Source organism: Melopsittacus undulatus, chromosome 1 (genome assembly GCF_012275295.1).
Source record: "Melopsittacus undulatus isolate bMelUnd1 chromosome 1, bMelUnd1.mat.Z, whole genome shotgun sequence".
In the NCBI taxonomy this organism is placed as follows: Eukaryota; Metazoa; Chordata; class Aves; order Psittaciformes; family Psittaculidae; genus Melopsittacus; species Melopsittacus undulatus.
In genome coordinates, this window is record NC_047527.1 from 36,451,404 (window position 1) to 36,474,270 (window position 22,867).

Consider the following 22,867-nt stretch of genomic DNA (forward strand, 5'->3'; position numbering starts at 1 on the left):
AACCCTGAAGTGTCTGCTGTGTGATTCTCTTTCCCATGGAAAATCAATATGCAGTTCAGAGGAAGAGTATGATGTGTCAGGCCTGTTGTTACAATGCAGAGCAGTAGAGATTCAGAAGGCAACATGAAGGAGTGGAGATTTATGAAACAGTTGCTCTCCAAGAACTTTGCTGTGTGAGTTTTGAACTTGATATCTTCCATCTGACTTCACAGTGTGGCACACACAGTATCTCCCAGGTTCTGACGCTACTTAGTGGAAATCTGGACTTGTAGAAGCTTCTTGTGGATTTCAGCAGGTATTTGTCAAGAGAACTTGTGATTCTTCTTGTTACATTTGAAATGGGGCCCAAACACTTGTTCTTACTTTCTTTCTATGGTCTGTATGTAGCCTGGCCCTGGGCTTGAGTCAAGATGGCTTGAGCTAGCAAAGCTGTAGCAAGACTTGGTACCGTGAGTGGTGTGCATGTTTCACATAGTGCTGTCCATCAGTTCAATCAGGAGGTCATCACCTGCGGCAGGCAGTTTAGAGGTAGCTACATTTCAGTTCTATTCCCTTATAAACACACTTAGAGCATGAACTCTTGAAGCTATACAAGCATCAAAGCACATGAAAATAAAACTGAACCAACCAAAATATAAAATCCCCAAAACCAACAACAGGAACAAAAAAAAAAATCCACCTTTGGACATTTAGATCCATAATTTGTAAATAGCTGCATGCTTCATTCTGCAGTGTGGTTTGAATTGTTTGCTTGTGTTCTGCAGGGTTTGGTGACGTGCATTGCAGAGTGTTTAAATTTGTTGCTGGCATGTTAAGAACACGATACTCTAATGTCCTGAATTATATAATATACTACTGAGCACCCTTTGTAAATTTCTGAATGCTGTGAGTGATTCAGCTTCTGGGCATTAGTTAAGTTGTTACATAGATGATTTCCCTCATAACTGTAGACAGTTTTGCTGCCTCATTTTTCTCTTTTTTCTTTGGCAAATGGGATTGTTTCACTAGTGGTAATAGTGTTGCCTGTTGCTATTGCAAGTTTAGCCAGCTGTGAAACTGCACTTATGTTTGTTACTACCTTACACCTAGTTATGAAATGCAGCCTATTCATTATTTCATTAAAATGTGAAATACTGGGCCGAGTCTTGGGGGATATTCCACTTTCTCCTGCTGCTTTACATTTCCATTCATCTTAATGGCAGTTCAGGCTGTTTCTTAACATTTATGTGTCATTTCCCTTGGCTGTCACTGCCTCTTCCTTCTAAATACTTCAGTCAATATTTTCCACTATTGATTAAATTCAGGTTGCAGCTTGGGAACTGTCATTGTAACTTCTGATCTCTTATTTCCCCCTCAGTTCTATGGTTGAACGTTAAGATGTACAGGGTTGGAGGTCAGAAGTACAACACTTCTTATTCACCATGGACCAGATTTCCAGAATAATACCCATCTTCAAGCATTAAAACATTTGACCCGTAACCCACTTTGGTGGCTACATTTGACATAATAGCTCCATTTTGATTTTTTTTTCCTTTGGCTCTGATTGGTATTGCAGTGAACTTGTTGGGAAGTTAATAGCTATCATGACAATTTTTATTTTCCAAATGAAACAATGCCCCCTGGTGCTCTAGGATTCGAGAGGTCTGATTTTACAGTCAAAATAAAAATAAAACCAAATAGAATCTTTTCAGACAGATACTTCTTGTCCCTAAATCTGCCAGCTACCACTCAAATGCTGTCACTGTCACTCACAGGAGATGGGGAAAAACACTGTCAGCACTGAGTAACAAAGAGAGTAACAGGGAATAAAAGCACACTTGAAAAGAGATACACGTCAGTTAGACAGGGTAAAAGCAAATTATAGAAGAAAAAAATAAAATGTAAGGGTCAAGACAAGAAAGAGTCTAAAGAAAGGAACAGCCAGAGAAAAGTAAAATTAGAACTGTCTGCTTAATGAAATGTAAAATCTAGATAGTGATAGAGAAGAAGCTATAATATTAAAAATGGAAGCACTTTTTTATAAAAAGATTGAATACAATAAAGGTTTTACAGAAGGACAAAGAGGGTAACTGAAAAATATGCAATCAAGAGCATTAAATTAAAATGGCAAATCTAAAATAGAAGAGAATATAGAAGGTATATGTTAAGTGCATGAATACTACAGGAATTAGTAGAATAAGTGTAGTATGATATTTTCTGTGCACTAAAAAAATAGATTACTGATGCAGAAATTTAAACCTCAGAGTGGAAAGCTGGTATCAGTAAAGCTGAGAAGCAGTGAAACAAAACAGTTGATCTCTCTTCGGTTTAGCCTGTCACTAGCATTTGCTTCTTTAAAAATTAAGATGCAAAATTAAAAAATTGCTGCTGATGGGCACAGCACACGTGAACCGTGAGACTGTCACTTATCCTGTTTGCAGACAGCAAACTCCAGTGCAACATGCCTTCTCACAGCCACGCTGCTGACGGGAGCGTCAGCTTTTGAAGACCAGTCAATAGAGCAGACACTGCCATGAATCACCATCTCTGATGGAGCATGGGGCTATGAATGCTACCAGAGCTATCTGTAACACCAAAACAGACAGCAAAGAATAAAAAAATGAAGGCAGAAGAAAGGCAAAAGAATCCACCCTATTGCTGCAGCTGCAAGATGTGTAAACAACCATGCTCTGACAGTTTTTTTCAGTCACAGGCAAGGATGAAATAGCACAGCTCAGAAGCAGGGATGTCAGAAAATGGCTTGAAGGTGGCTTTCTGTTCCCACAGTCCTGGAGCAGCAATGAGTCAGTCAAGTCCCTCACTGTAAGTTAGCATAGCCTGAAGGCTGCTGTAAATCATTCTGGCGGCCAGTGACCCTGCAACAGCAGAGAGGGGTTGCTGAGGCATACGAAAGTCTTGGCTGTACTTCTTTTCTTTTGGCCGTGTCCTCTAGCCTGACCAGCAGAGTTGGGAGGGGGTTGAGGGGGAACTGGGGGAGAAGAGAAGTGAAAGCATAGAAATAGCCATGATGCCTGTTCAACTGGAAGACCCCCACTTCTGCTGTGGCTGGCAAAGGTCCAGCAGCTGACTGTGGTGGGAAGCAATCCCAGCACAAGCAAGAGAAGTTCTGTGGCAGAGCAATGGCCAGAGGCATTGGTAGGGTTTGTTTTCAATAATCTGCTTTTCAAAGGAATTTTTTGAGGGTTCTTCAGATTGCATAGAGTTCCCTTTTCCTGGAATCTCATAATGATGGCGACGTGTTTGTAGCTCCTGTTGACAGGAGTTCATGTTCTACGACCACCATGGTCACTTTTGTTGGTATACCAATGTTAATCAGATGTTATCCCGTGTCCATGATCATTTGGCCTAGCAATAGCAATATTTAAATTAGTGCTGCATTGTAGATTTATACCATTGAGTATAGGTCATGAATTTAATTTGGCTTTTATTTACCTGCTCTTATAAAATAAATGCATATAGCAGACCAGGAGAAAAGCATGAGACTGCGATTTGATTTTTTCCTGTCTTCTTTGAAGAGGAAAATTCCAAAGAATATAAATGCCAAATATCAGCAATAATTTTCTGTTCAGTAATCCTAACTCCAAATATTTACATTTTGGATTTGGATGCTGTTGTCAGCCACCTCTGAGGTGACCCTGTTTGTGATGGAAGCTGCATTTAAGAGTGTGATGTGTTTCCAAACTCTTAAGTGTCTCAATCTTGCTACTTCAGTGTGAGCAAAATGTGTGCAGCTTAGAAGATCATGATGCTTTCCAAGCCGAAGGGAATACATTCTGAAACCTTCCCTTTCTCCCATTAAGCAGTGAACAGCCTAACCTTACTAGTGGGTAGCCATCAGAATTGGAATTCTATCGAACTGATTAGTAGCGACAAGTAATTGAGCGGGTTGTTAGGGGAGATCCCGTGGCACAGGAAAAATTATTATCCTTTTTAATAATGCCTTAAAAGCAGTTCAAAAAAATTTCTTTTTCAGTCGTCTGGGTATTCTGTCATGTGCAACAAAAGTAGAATGATTTTTGAAGTCCTGAGCAACACCATTGGTCTCACAAATAGAAAATATCTCCTATCTTGCATATCTCTGCAGTTATGCAGGATATAGTTTATACTTCCAGATCTATTTTAATGAAAGTGTAAGGAGGTATCTTCCCCACTGACTAAACCTCCGTGAAGGGAGGTATAGAAGAGCACAGACATTCAGTCATTCACTGTCTCTACTTGCCTGTGGCAAGAGGGTAAGATCCCTAGATACAATTCATGGTAAGGCAGTGGTAGTTTGTAACCACAGGTGCTTGTAAGGGAGCACATATGCGGTAATCCATAATTAAATTTAGTGCTATTGATACTGTATCTTGTAATGTCTTGGCTTTTTCTGATCATTTAGAACAGAAGTTTTTAAAGGAAGGAAAAAATGTATGTGTTCATTGGATGTATGTCAACGCTGGTTGACACTGTCAGCAGCTGAGGACTTGATCTTCAGGGTGTAAATTCATTTAGCTCTGATGATGCCAGGAGATCTGTGTTAGTCTGCAGTACTTTAAGCTTTGTCTCAAGGACACCCAGTATCATCGGTAGGAATCTCTTACACAGGATAAGTAGAGTTCCTTGGAGAGGATTCAGGGCTTTCCTGACAGGAGCTCCAGCACCAGCAGTGATCCTGTAGATCTGGAGCTGCCAGAAAAGTTGCACAATCTCTGTCTGTTGCCTTTAATCACAACTGAGGGGAAAACTATTTCATTCCATCTTCAAGTCTTAAAAGTGCTAACATCCCAAAATATTGAAGTTCATCTGATTCTACAGGATTTTCCTGCTGCTGTCTTCTCCCTGGCCTTTTAGGCAGCACAGACTGGAGCTATTAATGCTTGCGTGTGGGAGATTGTTTCAGTCTTACCTGTGTCCATGCAAATACAAATCTTCCTGCAATGGTCAGCATTTCATCCCATCCACAGTATTATCTTAGAAATATCTATTGGCTATCAGGTTGACCAGTCATTGCAGCTATTTCTAGTTCACAAAATAGAGGAGTGTTTATGGTAGCTTAGGGGAAGTGGTGAGAACTGGATGTTCACTGCACTCACAATTAATGCATAAGGCAGTACTGGAGATTGCTTCCAGATGTATTCCTTTGCATGGGAGAGTCCACTGAGCAGGTATCTTTGATTTAGAGGCAGGATGAAGCTGAAATCATGTCTTGACATGCAAGCATTTTGGATTAATAGCTTAATTTTTCCTTGATGATTGATGGCTTAGTCTGTCATTTATTTGTTTGGGATATTTTATGATCTGATGATTTCTCCTCACATATTTTAGTCAGGTATTTTATGTATCGTTGCTTTATGTTTTCTATTACTGGAAATTAATTTCTCACACAGTGTCTTCATTTCATTATATAATACAATCACATGTGCATTTTGCATGGATAGGAAGAATCTGTTTTAATTTAGCCGTTCTATAGTTTGCTATCTTGGGTTTTCCCGTTAAAATTCCCAAGTTTTTGTTTTATCATAACAATAGTCATATCCATTGCTTCTTACATTATAACAAAAGCACTCAGATGTCAGTTCATAGATTGACATAATCAGCTTTGTCTCTTAATTAGAAAAGAGAATAAAGCTGTTTAGGGTTGTCAGTAAAATGACAGTAGTATCATTAACAGAAGGCTACATTGGATGAGAACAGTGCAAATGCTTGGAATTGGAATGTTAAAATTTTTTACTGATAACCTTTCATTTCTAATTTTCATTTCCTTATGATTTTTCTTTCTAATTGAAAAGTAATAAAGCCAAAGGTACGTAATACAGCATATAAATGGAACAATTACTGGTGATGGAGAACATAAACGCCTTCTGTAAAGACTCAAATTTATACCAAAGTAGACCTACACCTAGGAGAAACTGTTGCTCAGGATTCCTGCCTACTCTCAAAGCAAAATTCAACACAGCCAATGCACCCTTTGATGCACTCCTCGTCATTTGTATAATGTCACCAGTTGTTCATGAGAAACGGGACAGCTTATAGACCTTAATATAAAATTCCAGACATACCCCATACATGACTTTTCAGAGCAACACATGACAGGAAATCTTTTCACAATTAGTCTGAATTAGGCTTAAACCATGACATCAGGGTACTAGCATTGACTTCAGTGAGTCATATTTTGCACATTTCTCCATCGGTTTATGATGGTGTTAATATCCACCCTTTGGTATAATAGAAGTCCATTGTACTTGTAGGGCACTGGCTTTCAGCTGGAACAAATAAAAATTCCTAAATCTGACTGAAATTGAAATATTCAGATACTGGGATAATGAGAAGTACATTCTTCGGGATTCAGACATACAGATGGAAATAACATTGCAAGCTGCCTCTGGGAGTTATCTGAGGTGGTTTACCCCAGCAGGGTCTAGGCATTCACAAGACTCAGAATTTCATCAACTTTACTGGCAACCTCAGTTAATGGATTTTCAGACTTCCTACATATCCAACTGTCTTTTGGCAAGCAATATTAAGGTCCTTCTAGGAAGAAAACTGAGCTGCTTTGTCTCTTCAGCATTAGTCATATGACAAAATTTGAGGTGCAGATCATCAAGCTGGCAGATCAAGTAGCCAGTCACCTGAGAGAGCACCTTTGAGTATATTCTAAAACACCCCCACCAACAGCTTTCTGTACGAGGTGAGTGGCTGTGCAGCCAGTCTCGGAGGCATTTCAGCAAGGGGAATGATGAATGGGTGAGCCACTTGGCCATAGTCCCAAGTTTGCCTTCATTCCTGTGCAGTACTATTAGCATGGATGAGGTGTCCTAAACCTTTGTCTCTGTCAGGCTGCATCCACTTTCTTTTAATTAGAACCTGTAAAGCTCATTATCTCCCCAATAGAAATGTTTTACACTTTTAAGATTTCATGAAGCTTTGATGCTTCCATGAACTTTATGTTCTGTGTATAGACAGCTGCTTCATCTACTGTTTGGGATTCAGCATTTAATTCTGTTGGGCTTCAAAACAAGTGTAATAGTACTGAGTTAGAATAGCTGGTTGGAAAATCTTGAACATTTATTTAATAAAATTTCTAATTTTCAAATTCAAGCCTTTTACTTGATGGAAAATGGAAATTACTGTTGCCAACACCAGGGAGTTTAGATCTGTCCTATAACCTTAACCAAAGTTGGAAATTACTTAGTTGCTGAGGTGAATGGTTCCAGTGCAGGCACGATTGGCACTGGGGCACTCCAGTGTGATGCACAGTGGGATTTCCTGAACTAGGGAAGCCCAGAGAGCTGGCAGAAGCCTGTGGCTCACATCACAGTGACTGATGGGACTTGGGCAAGTAGATGGTGTGGTGTGGCAGTCTGTGCAGAAGAGCCTGCAGGAGGGGTGCTGAAGCCTTGCCAGCTCAGCCAGGGAGCAGTGGTATCCTCCCAGAAGAAAGCCATGGATTCTCTAAGATCAGATCTGCACCCACCACGGCTGACACAGCTATCCAGACAGAGCTCCAGTGGGAGTGTGCTGCCACCCAGGATTCTGGCTGTGGGTTGTGCCTGGCTGTTACACCAGTGAGGCTGTGCCTGGCTGTTACAAGCAGTGAGCACACCTGGAGAGGTGTGCCCAGGAAGAAGAACTCCTCTGCTTAGTAACAGAGCACCTTGATGACAACCAGGTGATCACAGCTGATCGTCATGGCTTTATGAAATGCAGGTCGTGCTTGAACAACCTGATGTCCTTCTATGATGAGGTGACCCGCTTAGAGGACAAGGGAAAGGCTGTGGTGGTTGACTACTTAGACTTTAATGAAGCTTTTGACACTATGTCCGACAGCATTCTCCTTGAAAAAACTGGGTGCTCATGGCTTGGATGGGTGCACTCTTTGCTGGGTAAAAAATTGCCTGGATGGCCGAGCCCAAAGTGTGGTGGTAGTCAGAGTTAAATCAAATTTGTTGCTGATGAAAAGTGGTGTTCCCCAGGGCTCACTACTGTAGCCTGTTCTGTTTAATACCTTTATCAATGATCTGGATGAGAGGATCAAGAGAACCCTCAGTAAGTTTGCAAACAGCATCAGGTTGGGTAGAAGTATTTATCTGCTTGAGGGTAGGAAGGCTCTACAGAGAGATCTGGACAGGCTGGATCAATGGGCAGAAGCCAGTTGTATGAGGTTCAGTGCTAAGTCCTGCATTTGGGTCACAACAACCCCAACCAGCGCTACAGCTGGAAAGCTGCCTGGCTGAAAAGGACTTGAGATGTTTGTCAACAGCTTGATGAATATGAGCCATCAGGTGCCCAGGTGGCCAAGAAGGCCAGCAGCATCCTGGCCTGTATCAGAAATAGTGTGGCCAGCAGGGCCAGGGCAGTGATCATACCCCTCTACTTAGCACTGGTGAGGCTGAATCTGGAATACTGTGTTCAGTTTTGGTCCCCTCACTACTAGAGAGGTATTGAGGTGCTGAAGTAGGTCCAGAGAATGGCGACAAAGCTGGAAAAGGATCTGGAACACAAGTCATATGAGGAGTGGCTGAGGGAACTGGGGTTGTTTAGCCTGGAGAAAAGGAGACTCAGACCTTATTGCTCTCTACAACTACCTGAAAGGAGGTTGTAGCAAAGTAGGTGTTGGCCTCTTCTCTCAAATAAGAAGTGACAGGAAAAGAGGAAATGGCCTCAAGTTGCACCAGAGGATGTTTAGATTGGATATTGGGAAAAATTTCTTTGCCGAAAGGGTTGTCAAGCGCAGAAACAGGCAGCCCAGGGAAGTGATTAAGACACCATCCTTAGAGGTATTTGAAAGACATGTAGATGTGGCACTTGGGAACATGATTTAGTGGTGGACTTGGCAGTGCTCGGTTAACATTTGGACTTGATCTTTAAGGTCTTTTCCAACCTTAGCAATTCTGTGATTCTGTGAAATTATGCAATTGTGCAGTATCTGTTTTTTTGGGGAAAGAAAAAAGTGTATATTTCAATAGATCTAGGACAGGCAAGTCTTGGACTATTCAGAAATATGATTGTATCATAATCCAAGTATTATTTTGTGCAGGAAACAGCTTAGGAAAACAATGAAACAAGTATTCATTTGCAATTGTAATATCTCTTATTACAGTCCCCAAGTTGACATTTACTCAATTTAATTAAAAAAAAATTGAGAATTGTCTTTATATTTTCTACTCAATCTTTCACAGCAGAGGGATTTAAAACATGTTCAGACCTACAATGTCCCAGTTACTGTTCCATCTTATGTTCTTCAACTAATAATATTTTACTTTCCATGGCTGCAGAATGAAAATGTATTCTTGATTTACCTAAAACTGGAATTAATTAGGTTACCTAAAAGTGACAAGGATGTTGTACATTCCAGAGAACTTGTACAAACAGAAGGCCAAGAGCCTCATTTAAGGATTTAACCCTTATGCCCTTGAACACAATAGAGTTTACATAAATATTTAAAAAGGGCAGCTGCAGACCAATTAAAGGAATATATTTTCCAAGCATCAAACCATTGTTTTCAGGCAATACACTGAAGCTCTTATATTAATACATATTAAGTCTGTTAAGAGCTCAGCAGAGTTTCAGGCTCTGGAGAGGGAAAAGCAGATGAGAGCACCCCAGGGGGAGTTCAGGCAGAGATCGCCTGTGAGGCGCATAGCCCAGCTCACAGGGTGTCCGCATGGGCTGCAGGTGGCTGCATACTGCTCTGTAAATCCATCCAGGGAGGAGACAGCACAACCATCCCTCTCGTTAGTCCTTTCCTAGGAAAAGCTGTGGGCACACTGAGAAGGCTGCAACGGTCTTCATTCTGATATCTGCTAAATAAAATTGAGGAGCAGCTGTTTTGTGGGAAATATATTTGAGATTTTTAAAAATAAGGCTGTTTTTAGATACTTCAGAGCTTCCCTCATAATGCGAAGTTTAGCTTCAGGCTAGTCCTACCAAAGAATGCTTAGTAAAAAACTACATTTCACACGCACTTACTTCAGACTCATGGGCTGCCGTTACGTAGCAGGAAGCATGAATTATAGAAGGGTGCTGCTCATACACATGGTGATGTGAAAAGCGTCACTAAGAATACAAATTTGCAAGCAGTCAGGGTTTTTGCTCCCTAATTGTGGTAGCTTGATAAGGCAGGGATAGGACTTACCCAACTGTGAACTACAAGAAAGGCTGGCTTGAAAAAGACCCATGTGTGCTACTGGAAGTAGGGGCAGAGCCAGAACAGAGCTAGGGGAAGGAGAAGGAGGGAAAGGGTATAAGTGGAATGGAAAACAGAGTGGGGAAGTTTTGGAAGAGGAGGTGTGCGAAGAAAGAGCACAGAAGTACATCTAAGAAGGAGGAAAGGAGAGACTTGTGAGGAGCAAAAGATGAAGAGATGAGATTGCAACATGCTTTCTTCTGAAATAAGTCACCTATAGTTTCTCCTGAGAGAAGTAAAATCACATAGAATCTGAAGGATTAACCTAGGGTGGTGGCAGAAGGAGATGAAGCAGGAGAGAATGAATGTGTAGTGGAGAGTCCAGTTACAAGGCTGTTTCTCAGAATATGTGCAATAGACTTGCAGCATGGAAGGAAAAGAGGGAAAATGAGGATCTGGGGAGGAAGTGTGTGTAATATTTTGGAAGGGAAGAAGACCTACTCATACTACATACATCTTACAGACATCATGGCTTTTGAAACATTCACCCGAGTACAGTATTCAGTTGCTGTTTTCCTGTGATAATTCATAAATTAGTGACAGTGGCAGTTATCTTCCTTCAATATATAATTTCAGCTTTGAGTGAACAACTTTAACCTATCTGTATTGTTAATAAAGACCAAAGAAAAAGCCTTTTCACTGCTTTTCTCTCTAGTGATAATAAAGAACCTAAAAAGATACCAAACTTTTGCGCAGCTCAGTTACATGAAAATTACCTTTGTTGTTCCAATGAATATCCTCATTATTTGACATTCATACAGTTTTTCAGGAAACAATATTTGATTTTTACATTTTCCTTCTTAAATTATATATTATAAACTCAAAGAAAACACAGTTGCTGCACATAGAAGCAGCAATATCTTTCCATCTAACATTCCCCTCTCTTGCCTTGTTACCACGGTTTTTAAATGTGATAATGTCCCACCACTGTTTCTGAGATTTCCTGAATTTATTTGTTTGCTTATTACGTAAGGAACGATTTCTGCCTATTTGAATATATTTCTGTGGGGAGTGCTGACATTCTTATCCACACTTCACTTGTCATTTCTAGGCCAGACAGTTAATATGATTTCGTACTATGAGCTACTTACTGTGTACAGTTTTAACATGTATTGCAGCAAAGCAGTATATGAAAGTGCAGAAATGGCTTATGAAAGAGATGGATATTGGGCAGGAGTTGCTGGGTTCTCTTAGGTAAAGCCAGTTGATGTGCAAGCATAAATAGTGGTAAAAGGAAATACCGGTGGACTTATATTCTGATCTCACCCTTCTCACATTAATATAGGAAAATAAATGTTTATGCTTGTGGATAATACCAAAAAAAGGAGCAGCTTCAATCCTGCAAAGGAGAGGTTAGCATTCCAAATGTCAAACTGGAAAACACAGGGGACTAACCAACAGCATCTGGACAGGATCACAGTGTTTTCTCTGGGAAAAGGGTGAGGGCTGTAATGGTTCCCAAGCTGGAGTTTTGTCACAGTGGTGATTTTGCACAGAAAGCTGAGCTTGTGCTGGGAGGCAAAGCCAGGTGTGTCACCCTTGAGATGGGAGAGGTAATTGCTCTGCTGCAGTCAGTGCAGAGAGCTGCCATAGAGCAGGGTGTGGGCTAACACAAGAAAATCGAACGGGGAGTGACATAAGTATATAGAGGTCTAGAAAATCATTATGAGGAAATACTGGAAGAAATTGAGGTTATTTAACCTAAAGGAGACTTAAGGGAGAACATGATAAGTACCTTTCAATATATGAAGTGCTCCTGCAGAAGTGAAGGGAATCATTTATTCTCTTTTTTTTTTTTTTTGCAGGCAGAATGAGAAGTATTGGGCTTAAGGTACAACAGGAAGATAAAGGTTAGATGTGAGGAGAAACTTTCTAATAATGACAGATTGCTTGAGGAGAGTATAGAGACTCCGTTACTGAGCATCTTCCAGAATACCATAGACAAATATGAGGCAAGATGTCAGTGCACAGCACCCTACCTGGGATATGAGGCATGGAACAAAGAACCTCTCATCATCCCTTTCTAGCCTATTTTTCTTTCATTAAATGCGAATTAAGGGGAAAGCCCTTGGCTGGGCAAATTATCTCAAATCTGTGTTACTTAAATGCAATAGAATAACCTTGGGCTTGGTCAGGCAAAGCGTTGAGTAATTGTGGCTGCTCTCACCAATCTCACCCAGAGTAGAAGCAAGGTAGGATTTCAAGGATGGGGCCATAAGCACTTAATTTATATTAATTTTTGATATTGCATTGGCCAAGTCTTGTCTTCCCGTGACTCTTATCTTTGGTATTAAGAAACTTTACACTAAATTTTGTAACGGACCTTTCTGGGAATTGTCAGCATTTGATACAACTTGAGCCAAGAGGGTATTGTAGTGGGTTTCCATTTTAAAACTATTCAGATTACTTTCCCACAATGGTATTTATTTTTAGACAATGTCCCAGCCAGTCACTACAAGTAGTGGTTGAATTTATGGATGTGTCGTTCAACACACAATTCTGAAGTATGAAGAGGTGTATGTACAATGTCAACCAACAATTGTTGAGATAATTTAGCATAAAAAAACTGAAAAGTAATATAATTTCCTAGAGAGCAATATTTCAGAGCTTCTGAATGAGTTCTTGAGTACTGGCATCTTTTGGATATTTGGGGATGACCTAAAGGAAATTACTGGAACAGAGGAAAAAGAAGACCTTCTGTGTGGATGGCAACACAAGTTAGAGATCTCAGGAACAAAGAGCTTGTAATATTTTTATTTTAAAATAAGAAAGGATTTTCATTTTAAATCCCAAAGGTTCTTGACATGAAAAACTTTCAACTAAAGGATTGCATTTTTCTGTGGGGGAGAAAAAAAAATCACTGCAAAAATTCACTGGTTGGTTTGTTTTCGTCAGCATTTCTCCCAGTTTGTCTCACATTATCACTAGAGTCTGCCTTTGCTGTACTGCTCTTTTTGGGAGCGCAGATAAACTCCTCTTTCCTGGTGTGCTTAACAGTGTATTTGCTTTTTCCTGAGTCTTTTTTCCTTTTCTTTTACAAGTGATCTTTAGCCTAACAAAAAAAGGAGGTTATCAGTACTGCAGCATGAAATCACTTTACCTAGGCAAAAGTACAGGTGTCAACAGCAGTTTTTTCCATCCCAGGGCTCTTGTTGCTTCTTCACTGAGTCAATCCATATCTGCATCTCTGTCAAGACTTGGCCTGATGCATCCATTTACTCCACATAAGCTCCCAAGTAGTGATCAGATAGGAGCAGAGTCCAGTCCTTACCTCTGCAAGAGGTATGTGAGCTGAGATTTCAAAGGTAGAAAACTATATTGCTAAAACTCTCAACTGGCTTTTTCTGCAGGGAATAATTTTTCATAATGCGTGTGTTCCTCCTGGAAATTTTGGAGTTCTTGATGTCACTGAGGCAAATGATCTGGATGGGGCATTTATGGCATGCGTAATTTTATAAGTATTGAAAAACTGTGTTCTGGATAAATATTTTGAAGATATTTTTTCATTTCTGTCCTCATAGATACAAAATAACTAATGCTGTGAGCAGGTCTGGAGGAAACTGTAACTGCTGAATTAAAAGGACATAGGAAGATAGACTTACTGCCTTTCTCCTGTCCTAACTTTCCTGTGTTTGCTCTCTCATAATACAAGAAGACACTCCAGACACCACATTCTGGGGATTTCCTTTGTTGGGGTTGAAGCCTTTGGCCTCATTCTTTTCCTCACAGTTAGAGGGTTCATAAGCCCCTGGAAAGACAGTGTCTGTCATGTCTTGTTGCTTAAATATTGTGGTCGGCCTGTGAATAATCTCAAACTGCTTTGACATGTTCATAATAGCTTTTGTTCTACTTTTGTACCCATCCATTTCCATTCCTTAAAGTCCCCCAGCATGGAGTGTTCCAGCTTGGATGCAGTGTGTGATGATTTGACCAGAGATGTTATGGGAAAATCAGACTGCTACCTTTAATTTTTGTGGAAGGTAACAATGCCTTGGCATTGAAGATGACCCCTCTGTGGCACATGATATTACTGTTAGACCTTTTTCTCCCTGGTTTGCAGGTGTTTTTCACCCTTTGGTGAAAGTTTCTGAGAAGCGGTCAGCTGAACCTGCAGTACCCTGCAGAATGATGTGTTGATGTGGGGCTTCTTCAGCTGTGCTGTGTGCAGTGAAGGCTGCGTTAACACCAGATGCCAATCATACACCACCAGTGGATTTGCAAGATTATAGGATGGGAAAAAAGATGAAGGTTAAGCACAGGGCACAATAGAGATTACTTATGGTAATGAATTGTATAATTTTTCTAGACAGATCTGGATTAATGTTTATCCCAGGCAAGAGATTACTGTATGTCTGATTCTAGTTGTAAACAGACATTATTAAACAGAAGGTTTATGTTCATGAAATGCGACTACGGGTGTTAAAGCACTTATGATTTATTATGTGCAAAAAGAAAAATTAACCTGTTCATCTGCTGTAGTACAAGATGCGCTGTGGATTTTTGCATAATTTGGAAGGCATCTGCTCCCTTGGAATACAAATAACCAGTGAAATGAGAAGGATTCTCCTCTCATTTACACTGATCCAATGCCCTACACTGCAGTGATGTTGAATGGTTAAACCAACAAAAGAATAGTCTTAATTGCTTTTACAAAGCACTAATATTTCTATGAGAGATAATGTTGGCAAAGTCTGTTTGCTTGTAAATTTTTAGGGTATTTTCTTGCAACTGAAAAAAAAAAAAATGTGCAGAGAGCTTAACAAATGACCTTATTTGTGTTTCCCAAATAATTCCGTCAGTAATTGAAAGCACAATGTTTAGAGACTAATTTTTTAAAAAAAATATATATTTTTAAAATCTTTTTTATATATATATTTAAAATCTATTTTTCACATAATTGATGTTGTAGACCATTTATCTCCTGCTTTATTGTATCACTGCTGCTATGAGTGATGTATAGGTTCAACATCCACATTTTATAATTCCACCTTACCTAAGGAGCCAAATAATCACACCTGAGTCAGTGTTCTGGGTGAGGTAAAAGAATCTCACCTTAAGGAAACTGCAAACTCCAAAACTTTGGTTATTTGGTAGAGAAGACATTGCAACTTTATTGCTTGCTAGCAAGAAAGTATCTTTTCACTGTGAAAGCAAAGAAAAATTAAGTATCAAAATCTGTTCATCCTATTTATGGGCTGTATTTGTAGCCAGCTGATTTTTGCATAATGCCATTTGAAATTATCCATTTAACAATGATGGATGATACAAACGTGTTGCTTTCCCTCCACTTTGTAACTGATCTGTCTACTTATAGATTGTATTGGACATGTTGCTGATGCTTTATTTGTAAAATCCACTTACATATGTGAGAAATTTGTCCATTAAGTCTTACTGACTTCACAGCGGCTTCTCAGATAACTAAACTTATTCCTGTATGCAAGCAGAACCAGCCCAAGCCATAAAAAGCATAAGAACATAGAGCAAAAAGACCTGGGATTATTATGAGGTATGCTAAGTGAATTAAAATTTAAGCACTTAAATGACTTCTGAATAAAATGTAACCTGGTAAAAAGTTCTGAATGCTTTAGATTAAAAAAGTTGCAATCTTAAATTGCCATCAAAACACTTGATTTTGCTCTTATATATTTCTTAGCTCTATTTTACATTTGGTACCACATTGTATATTGTGTCATGTAACTAACATTTTAAATATTTTGCCTAATTATCAAATCTTCCAATGTCTGTGAAGTGTGAATCCAGAGTTGAAGTTCACAAACATATTGATTAACCCATAAAAATTTCTGTGGGCTTTTTTAATGGTTCAGCATAGACTCTGAAGCTGATGAGAACTTCTGGAGGTACCCAGGATGCAGGTGAGAGTCCTTCAAGAAGCCAGGTCAGCTGCTTAAGATTTTGTGCAGTGAAGCATTGTATTTTGGGAGACACTAAAATATATGAGGTGCTCTTTTCCTCACTTTGTATTAGTAGACATCGATAAGTCACAGAGATGACCTCCATATTCCAAAGTGAAGGAAAGCTAGAAATGAAGACACATTTCTGTTATCAGTCTGCTGTGGGTCGTAAGTTGAACTGGTGGTATATTTTCCTCTGAAAGCTGTGTAGCCTTGACACAGTGTTTAACAGTATTAAGCTTATTGCTGCTGAGCTAAACATGTCTGAAGCGAACGATGACCCTCACGTCTTTACAATAGCAAAACGTCTCCCTGATGTTATCCCGCAGACTTGGAGCATTAAGTTAATTTTCCCCTGGATTTCTGAGCTGCCTTCTTTTTACCCGGTGGAGAGCTTGTGAAGAATACAGCTTCTGATCGGATGACAGAACGTGGAGAGTGAAATTAGATGCATTCAATTAGAAGATGACAAAAAGACCATCTAAATATTTGTCAGGATACTACTTACAGAGTGACGTGTCCAGACTGGGAAGTGAAAGGTGGCTGCTCTCAGGACTTAATAGTCTGGGGGGTGAAAAATATGGGTAAATCATCCAGATTCCTTATGGGCTTGGAAAGGATAATTGAGGGTATTGAGTTGGCTGTTACGCTTCCAGGGCTGGTGATCCTTCTTATGTAATCTCAGATTAGTTCTTTTCTTGTATTACAGAATTAACCATTACAAAGTTTTTTTGACTACTTTTCATTATCCATCCACCACTAGAGGATGGATAATGCAGTGGTTTATGGGAGGTATTGTAAAAAAGGGGCTGTACCTTCTCCACATTTAAAAAAACCTACCACAAAACAAACAAAACCCCAGAGCCGCAAAACCCAAAGAAACAAAAAAGCATGAACAAACTTGTTAACTGTGAGATTGTGGGGTTTGGACCAGAAGTTTTACTGGTTTTCCAGAGGACAAAAAGATGCTCTTGAAAACTAACATTCAATATAAGTGGTAAGTTAAATTAAGAGATCGAGATACGCAGCTTGGTTTGGCCACATCTGTTTGTACATTAAATTCATAGCAACTTTTTAAAATCAGAGAGCAAATCTTAGGCTTTTAATTTCTTATTTGGAAAGTTTTAATAAGGAAAATATAAAATGCAAATACAGCATATGATGTTTACCTTTTTCATTTCTGTTGCAGCAGTTCAAGGGAGAATGTGACTATGATAGGGTTAATCCAGCTACATAAAAATCCATGCTGTGTATGATAGTAGTAAAGCTTGTGATCCCTTGATCTTTGATTAGATCCAAGCTAGTAAATATCTTGTATTTAATCAGAATGAGTTGTACTGCATGTAGTATAAGTCACCTTCACAGATGGGATGTAGCAGCAGAGTTGTTAGCGAATATTTGTTTTAATCCTTTCCAGAGCAAGCACGCTCTGTGTTTCTTTGTTGTAAATCAGATTCAAGCAACTAAAGACCAGCATGAAGGAAAGACATTTGCTTGCAGGCAGGAATAGGACAGTATGAGAACCTTTTTTCCTTTTTAAAGAAAAATGTAACTTACTAGATTCTGGAAAGGTGTTTTTCAGTATTCTATAAACGTAAGCAAGGCACCATGGCTGCTTTTTTAGATTGAGATGCAAATTTCATCATCTAGAGTTTAATCTTTAACTGTTCATGAACATTTCTACCTTAGGAGACTATAAATGTACAGAGGCTAAGATTTATCATGGTAAATGTTTAGCCTCTATTATTATTCTATATTTTGAAGATATTTAGTTAGAATAGTAGCTGTTCTTTGTGCTGGTAACTAAAATTATTAAAATGTTATCTGTAAAGCTAGTTGTTTTGTGTGGTTTGTCAGTGTCCTATTTACCTAAATCTGTCATAATTGCCTTCTGATACATCTTCCTCTGACATGCCAAATATTGAAAATGAGATGACCCTTTACTGGGATATTTTCTACCAAATGTCATTTTCCTGCGTTCATAACTTGATGGTAATAACTGTACGACCTGTAGTTAAATGCATCTCAATTTCTCTCACTTATTTTTCCTAATCACCACACAGAGCCTTCTGTGCTCAGAGGTGTGATTAGATTTAACCTGCCATCATATCTGAAGAACTTTCTGTACAACATATTCTACATTGCAAGAATTATATATGTAAATGGCGGCTCTAAGTGTAATATATAAATAGATAAAAAGATGAGTTGCTCTCATGCCAAAGATAATTCCTGATAATTTTTTTTCTGTTTTTAACAGGAAGTCTGGAGAGCCCCCACTAATAAATGGCTGGATTCCTTACCTTGGGAAGGCCCTGATTTTTAGAAAAGATGCTTTCAAATTCTTACTGGATCAGCAAAAGAAACTTGGAGATATTTTCACTGTACATATTGCTGGTGAGATATATTTTAGTATTTTTCTTTTTTTTTTTATTGGTGAAGTTAAATACTAATTCAGATGCTTAGTTTAGAATCTTCTTTATCCAAAACCGTTTTTGTGTAGTGTAGACCAATAAAAATTACTTAAATTTATGTGTATTGCATAAATAATAATTATCCATAGGATATAATTATTAACATGTGGATTTATGTACAGCTATAGGTGTATATGCATATTGGCAGAATTCATAGGTGTGTAATGTATGGGGATAGCTTTTGCCAGCGCATTTAATTGTGTATTGTTTCGGGATTTTTTTCCTAAAGAAGGGAGAACTAACATCATCTTGACACTGCACAGAAAAATATCAGATTAAATTTAGAAAACAGGAAAAAAAGTGCAGAATATGTTCTCACACATTTTACAACTGGTTGACAGGAACACAAGGGAATGAATGACACATTGACTCAGTGATACAATCAGGACTGGAACACAGAAACTTCCCATTGCCAGCCTTTTACTCTGATCATGCTTGTTGAAAATAACAATATAATGAAGTATGATATAACCTTGCTGCTTTCTGTATTTATAGTTGTATTACTTACACTAGCTTGAATACAAACATTTGGGTGATTTCATGTAGACATTTAGCTGTAGAAGAAAAACATAGAATGAAACTGGAATCTTGAATGAAACCTTAATATATAAATCTACATATATATATATACACACACATATGTACTTTTAACTAAAATCAATTTAAAACCAAGTATTTTCTTCTATTCGGAAAAAGGCAAACTCTTATTAGTGTAGGTGCATGTAATGGATCTTTTTCCCCTTTACATGCTGATATACTTGTTCAAATGATCAACTTTAGAGTTAAGTCTATCACAGTTTTAGCTGTTCCTGTATTTTTAGGGAGTTTCAAATAAAAATGTAAAGTGTAAAGTATAAAGTGTGCTTTGTAATTTCATGCAGTAGCTTGAAATTACATTCATATTAGCTTTATATTTCGATGCAAGTAATACTTTGCAATAAAAATAATATTTTTCTTCAAAAGTCAATTAATTAAATTGCAAGCCATATGTTTAGTTAATAAAATTTTTCTTCCTCTTACCAAATCTGTTCTTTTTTTTTTTTTAATTTGGAAAAGCATTTTTAGTTCTATTAAATGTGTGATATTTTTTATTCATTCAGGGCTTTTTCTTTGAAAACTGGTACACTTAGGGTTTTTTTCCTACTTGAAAGTGAGTTTGTTGAAATATACTTTTTGTTGAAATATAGTCTTTTTTATTGTTAATGTATATTCACACTGTATACAGTTGTGGCTTCTTACAAATACAGATTAATAGTTGTAATTCAGAGACTACCTTAGTACATTCATAAAATTAGATACAGTCATACTTCAGAATCCTTACTGTGTTTAAACAAATGCTTTTTTCTTTATACAAGACTATGTTTAGAGTTTTGTATGTTTAAGCAATCTATGAGTGTAATCTAGTTTAACAGATTTCTGTATGTGTGCTAGACAAAATTCCATTTCACCTAATCTCCCTGTGTTTGGGTATTTCGGAGAAGCCTTCCTTGATAAAGACTGAGTAAATGGAGTGAGTTCTGGATCATTTCAGCCTTATGCAGGAAGATCTTGTGAGATTTTGTGAGTTTGTCATAACAGATATTCCCCTTTAAGTTCTCTTTTCTTGGTATGAAAATACTGGCCATCAAGAATTCACCAAGGAGAAGCAGTTTGTCATTCATAAGTCAAAGAAGAAGCTGAAGCTAGTTAATACCTCCTATCATGTCCTCATCTGAAGATGTACAGAATTTCTGTATGTCTTACTGATTTGAGAAAGATGATGTTTATATGTTTGGCAAACACAGCATAGCTTGCTGTATATGGACTATCATTACTTTGCCCCCCTGGTGGGTGTCTAAAGGTCCTGTCAAAAAATTCTATCAATATATATTGTTCTAATTATTGGTTCTCAAACTAGTTCATTTGGAAAATGCGGAACGATGCTTGGAGTTTCTGGCGTTGCCCCGTACCGGTAATGCGATTTTGCTGATTGTACTTTCCCATGTGATGAGCGAATGATTGTCATCCCTAAAAGTCGCAAGGGACATGGATGTCATCTTAATAAAGAAATTAAAAAGCACATCTTTCTATGAGAAACAATGTAAATTCCTGACCTGTCGCAGAAAATAGTTCTCTAATTGGTTTTGTGTGGTGGTGCAGCAGAATCGTTTTCCCCAAACGTCATGCCAGCGAAGCACCACTGTACATCATTGTCAGCAGTTCAGCAGAATCTCCCTAATAAGAGGACGATTACGTAAAGGCAATAGTCACCAAAAAAAAATAGAAAAAAGAAAAGAAAAGGAGGGGGCAGAGAGAGGAGAGAGTCTGTGTGTTGAGATGGTGTACTTCCCAAGCCAGCCTCTGCTTGTTAAGGGTCAGCAGGATAGGCAGACAGCTAGGTAAGAACCTGAAACAATTTTGTCATTGTTTCTTGAGATTAAACTTTGTCTGCTTTTCCTGGCATGTTATTAGGAATGCTACTGAACTTTACAACACTCTCTGAGACGAACTCAGCTTTTAATAAGATAAGGGTTTTCCACTAATCACACTTGCTTTTCCAAATGCTGCTGCTAAGTCATTCTTTTCTTTTAAATCATGATACACCTACAGTAACATACCACATTTTTTTCTTAAGCAAAAGGTAATTTACATTAACTCCTTACCAAGCTGAAGCCTGCTGCAAGCATTACAGAAATAATATCCATCATTACATGCCATCTGAAATGCTTGTCTTTTATCATTAGCATTAGAAAGCTCCAGAATGCATTATTAGAGTAATTTCTTAACTATCATACAAATACTGGCTTCTGTGCTTGGATTTACTAAAGTTGACAATCTTCATATTTTCCACATCAATCTTCTATTTCTAGGAGACTGTAAAAACTAAATGGAGATAACCAATCTATTTGCAGCATGGGTGTAACACAGACTGAAGGATTGGATGGGGAAGTATGAATTCTCTTCAGCTATATTAAAAAAAATAAATAAAATAAAAATCAGAGGCCTTTTTACAGAAACAAGGGTACATCTCATCTTCACTGGCTTTTATAGTACTAAATAAAATAGCTCAGTGACTTGAACTATTGGGAATTGGAGTGTGACATTTCTATATGGACATGTCTACTTAGTTTTTGTGTTGAAGGATTTTTTTACAGTCTAGCAAGGAAAGGCTTAGTCCCCAGTGGTTTTTATATAAATACCTTCAATATTCAAGTCTTCCTGATTTGTGGAGCATGTGGTGTGCCTCCACTTTTGGCTGATCTGGCATTTACCTTTACCACTACTCTGATGGAAATTCATGAGCATCAAGATTTTGGTTCAGTTTCAGAAAAGGCTACTTGTCAGAGATAGTTCTTGGCATTATCTGCAATGGAAAGGCATGGGAGGGGAGAAGCTGCATTTTAAAATACCAGATAATAACTGGAAACTTTAGGAAAGATTTACATTTGTTGGTCTCTGACACCGCCAGGGACAATCAGTGGGAAGAGACCTCATCGGGGGCGACAGAATTTAAGAAGCAAAATTAAGGACCATATTGACACATACAAAATTTAAAATCATAACTTGAGGTGAGAAAGTTTGTTCCAGTTCGGATGTTTGCTGCTCAGGGTAGAGGAGGTGTTGGGGCATGGTTTTGTAATTAGCAATCTGTTCCTGTGTGGAAGAGACTGGGGTAACCGGTGTAGCCATGTAGTGCATCTGTGTGCGAGTATGACTGTAATTGCTAAAGGCTCCCATACCCACTCTCACAACAACTTTCTAACTGCCGTTAATTAGTCCTAGATTTTAGTCTTTTTTTCTAATTAAGAGATCTAAAATTAGATTCCTGGTGAGGTACGTAAACAAGCTGCCTTTGTTATGGAGGGATTCTACTTTTGTGACTACATAGACCTTTACTAACTGCAGTAACAAAAGTATTTGGGCTTATGTGTTTGTATGTACTGTTTATTTGCAGTGATGTGGTCTGGAGCCTGAATTGATTCTACAAAATTAATTATATTTTGATACATACTTACTTTTTGCTACCAGGAACCTGATGAGAATAATAAAAAACAGGATCTTTAATATTCTGTTTCTCAGAGGGTTTGTTGGTTGGTTTGTTTTTTTCTTTTAAAGTATATGCTAGTGTTGAGTGAGTTTTGATCTAAAATTATTGCTAAAATAGTTTGTTTGTCTGAAAACTCATTTGCTGAAAATCATTTTCTTACATAAAGATGATAAGAATTGATGTGCGTTTGCTAAGTGTCTGATTAAAGATCACAAAGAAACTCATATTTTGCATCAGAAATAAGCAGATGGTGGACAGATGGTTTAAATTAATATTAATTAAAAATCTT

At 38.3% G+C, this 22,867-nt stretch overlaps 1 protein-coding gene across 1 annotated transcript in view; it reads left to right on the plus strand.

Moving 5' to 3' along the window:
- Positions 1-22,867, plus strand: part of CYP7B1 (cytochrome P450 family 7 subfamily B member 1) — a 124,730-nt gene that overhangs the window by 84,196 nt on the left and 17,667 nt on the right. The window contains exon 2 of the mRNA XM_034067016.1: positions 18,338-18,474. Coding sequence (XP_033922907.1) covers positions 18,338-18,474 — 137 coding nt within the window. The remainder of the gene's footprint in view (positions 1-18,337; positions 18,475-22,867) is intronic.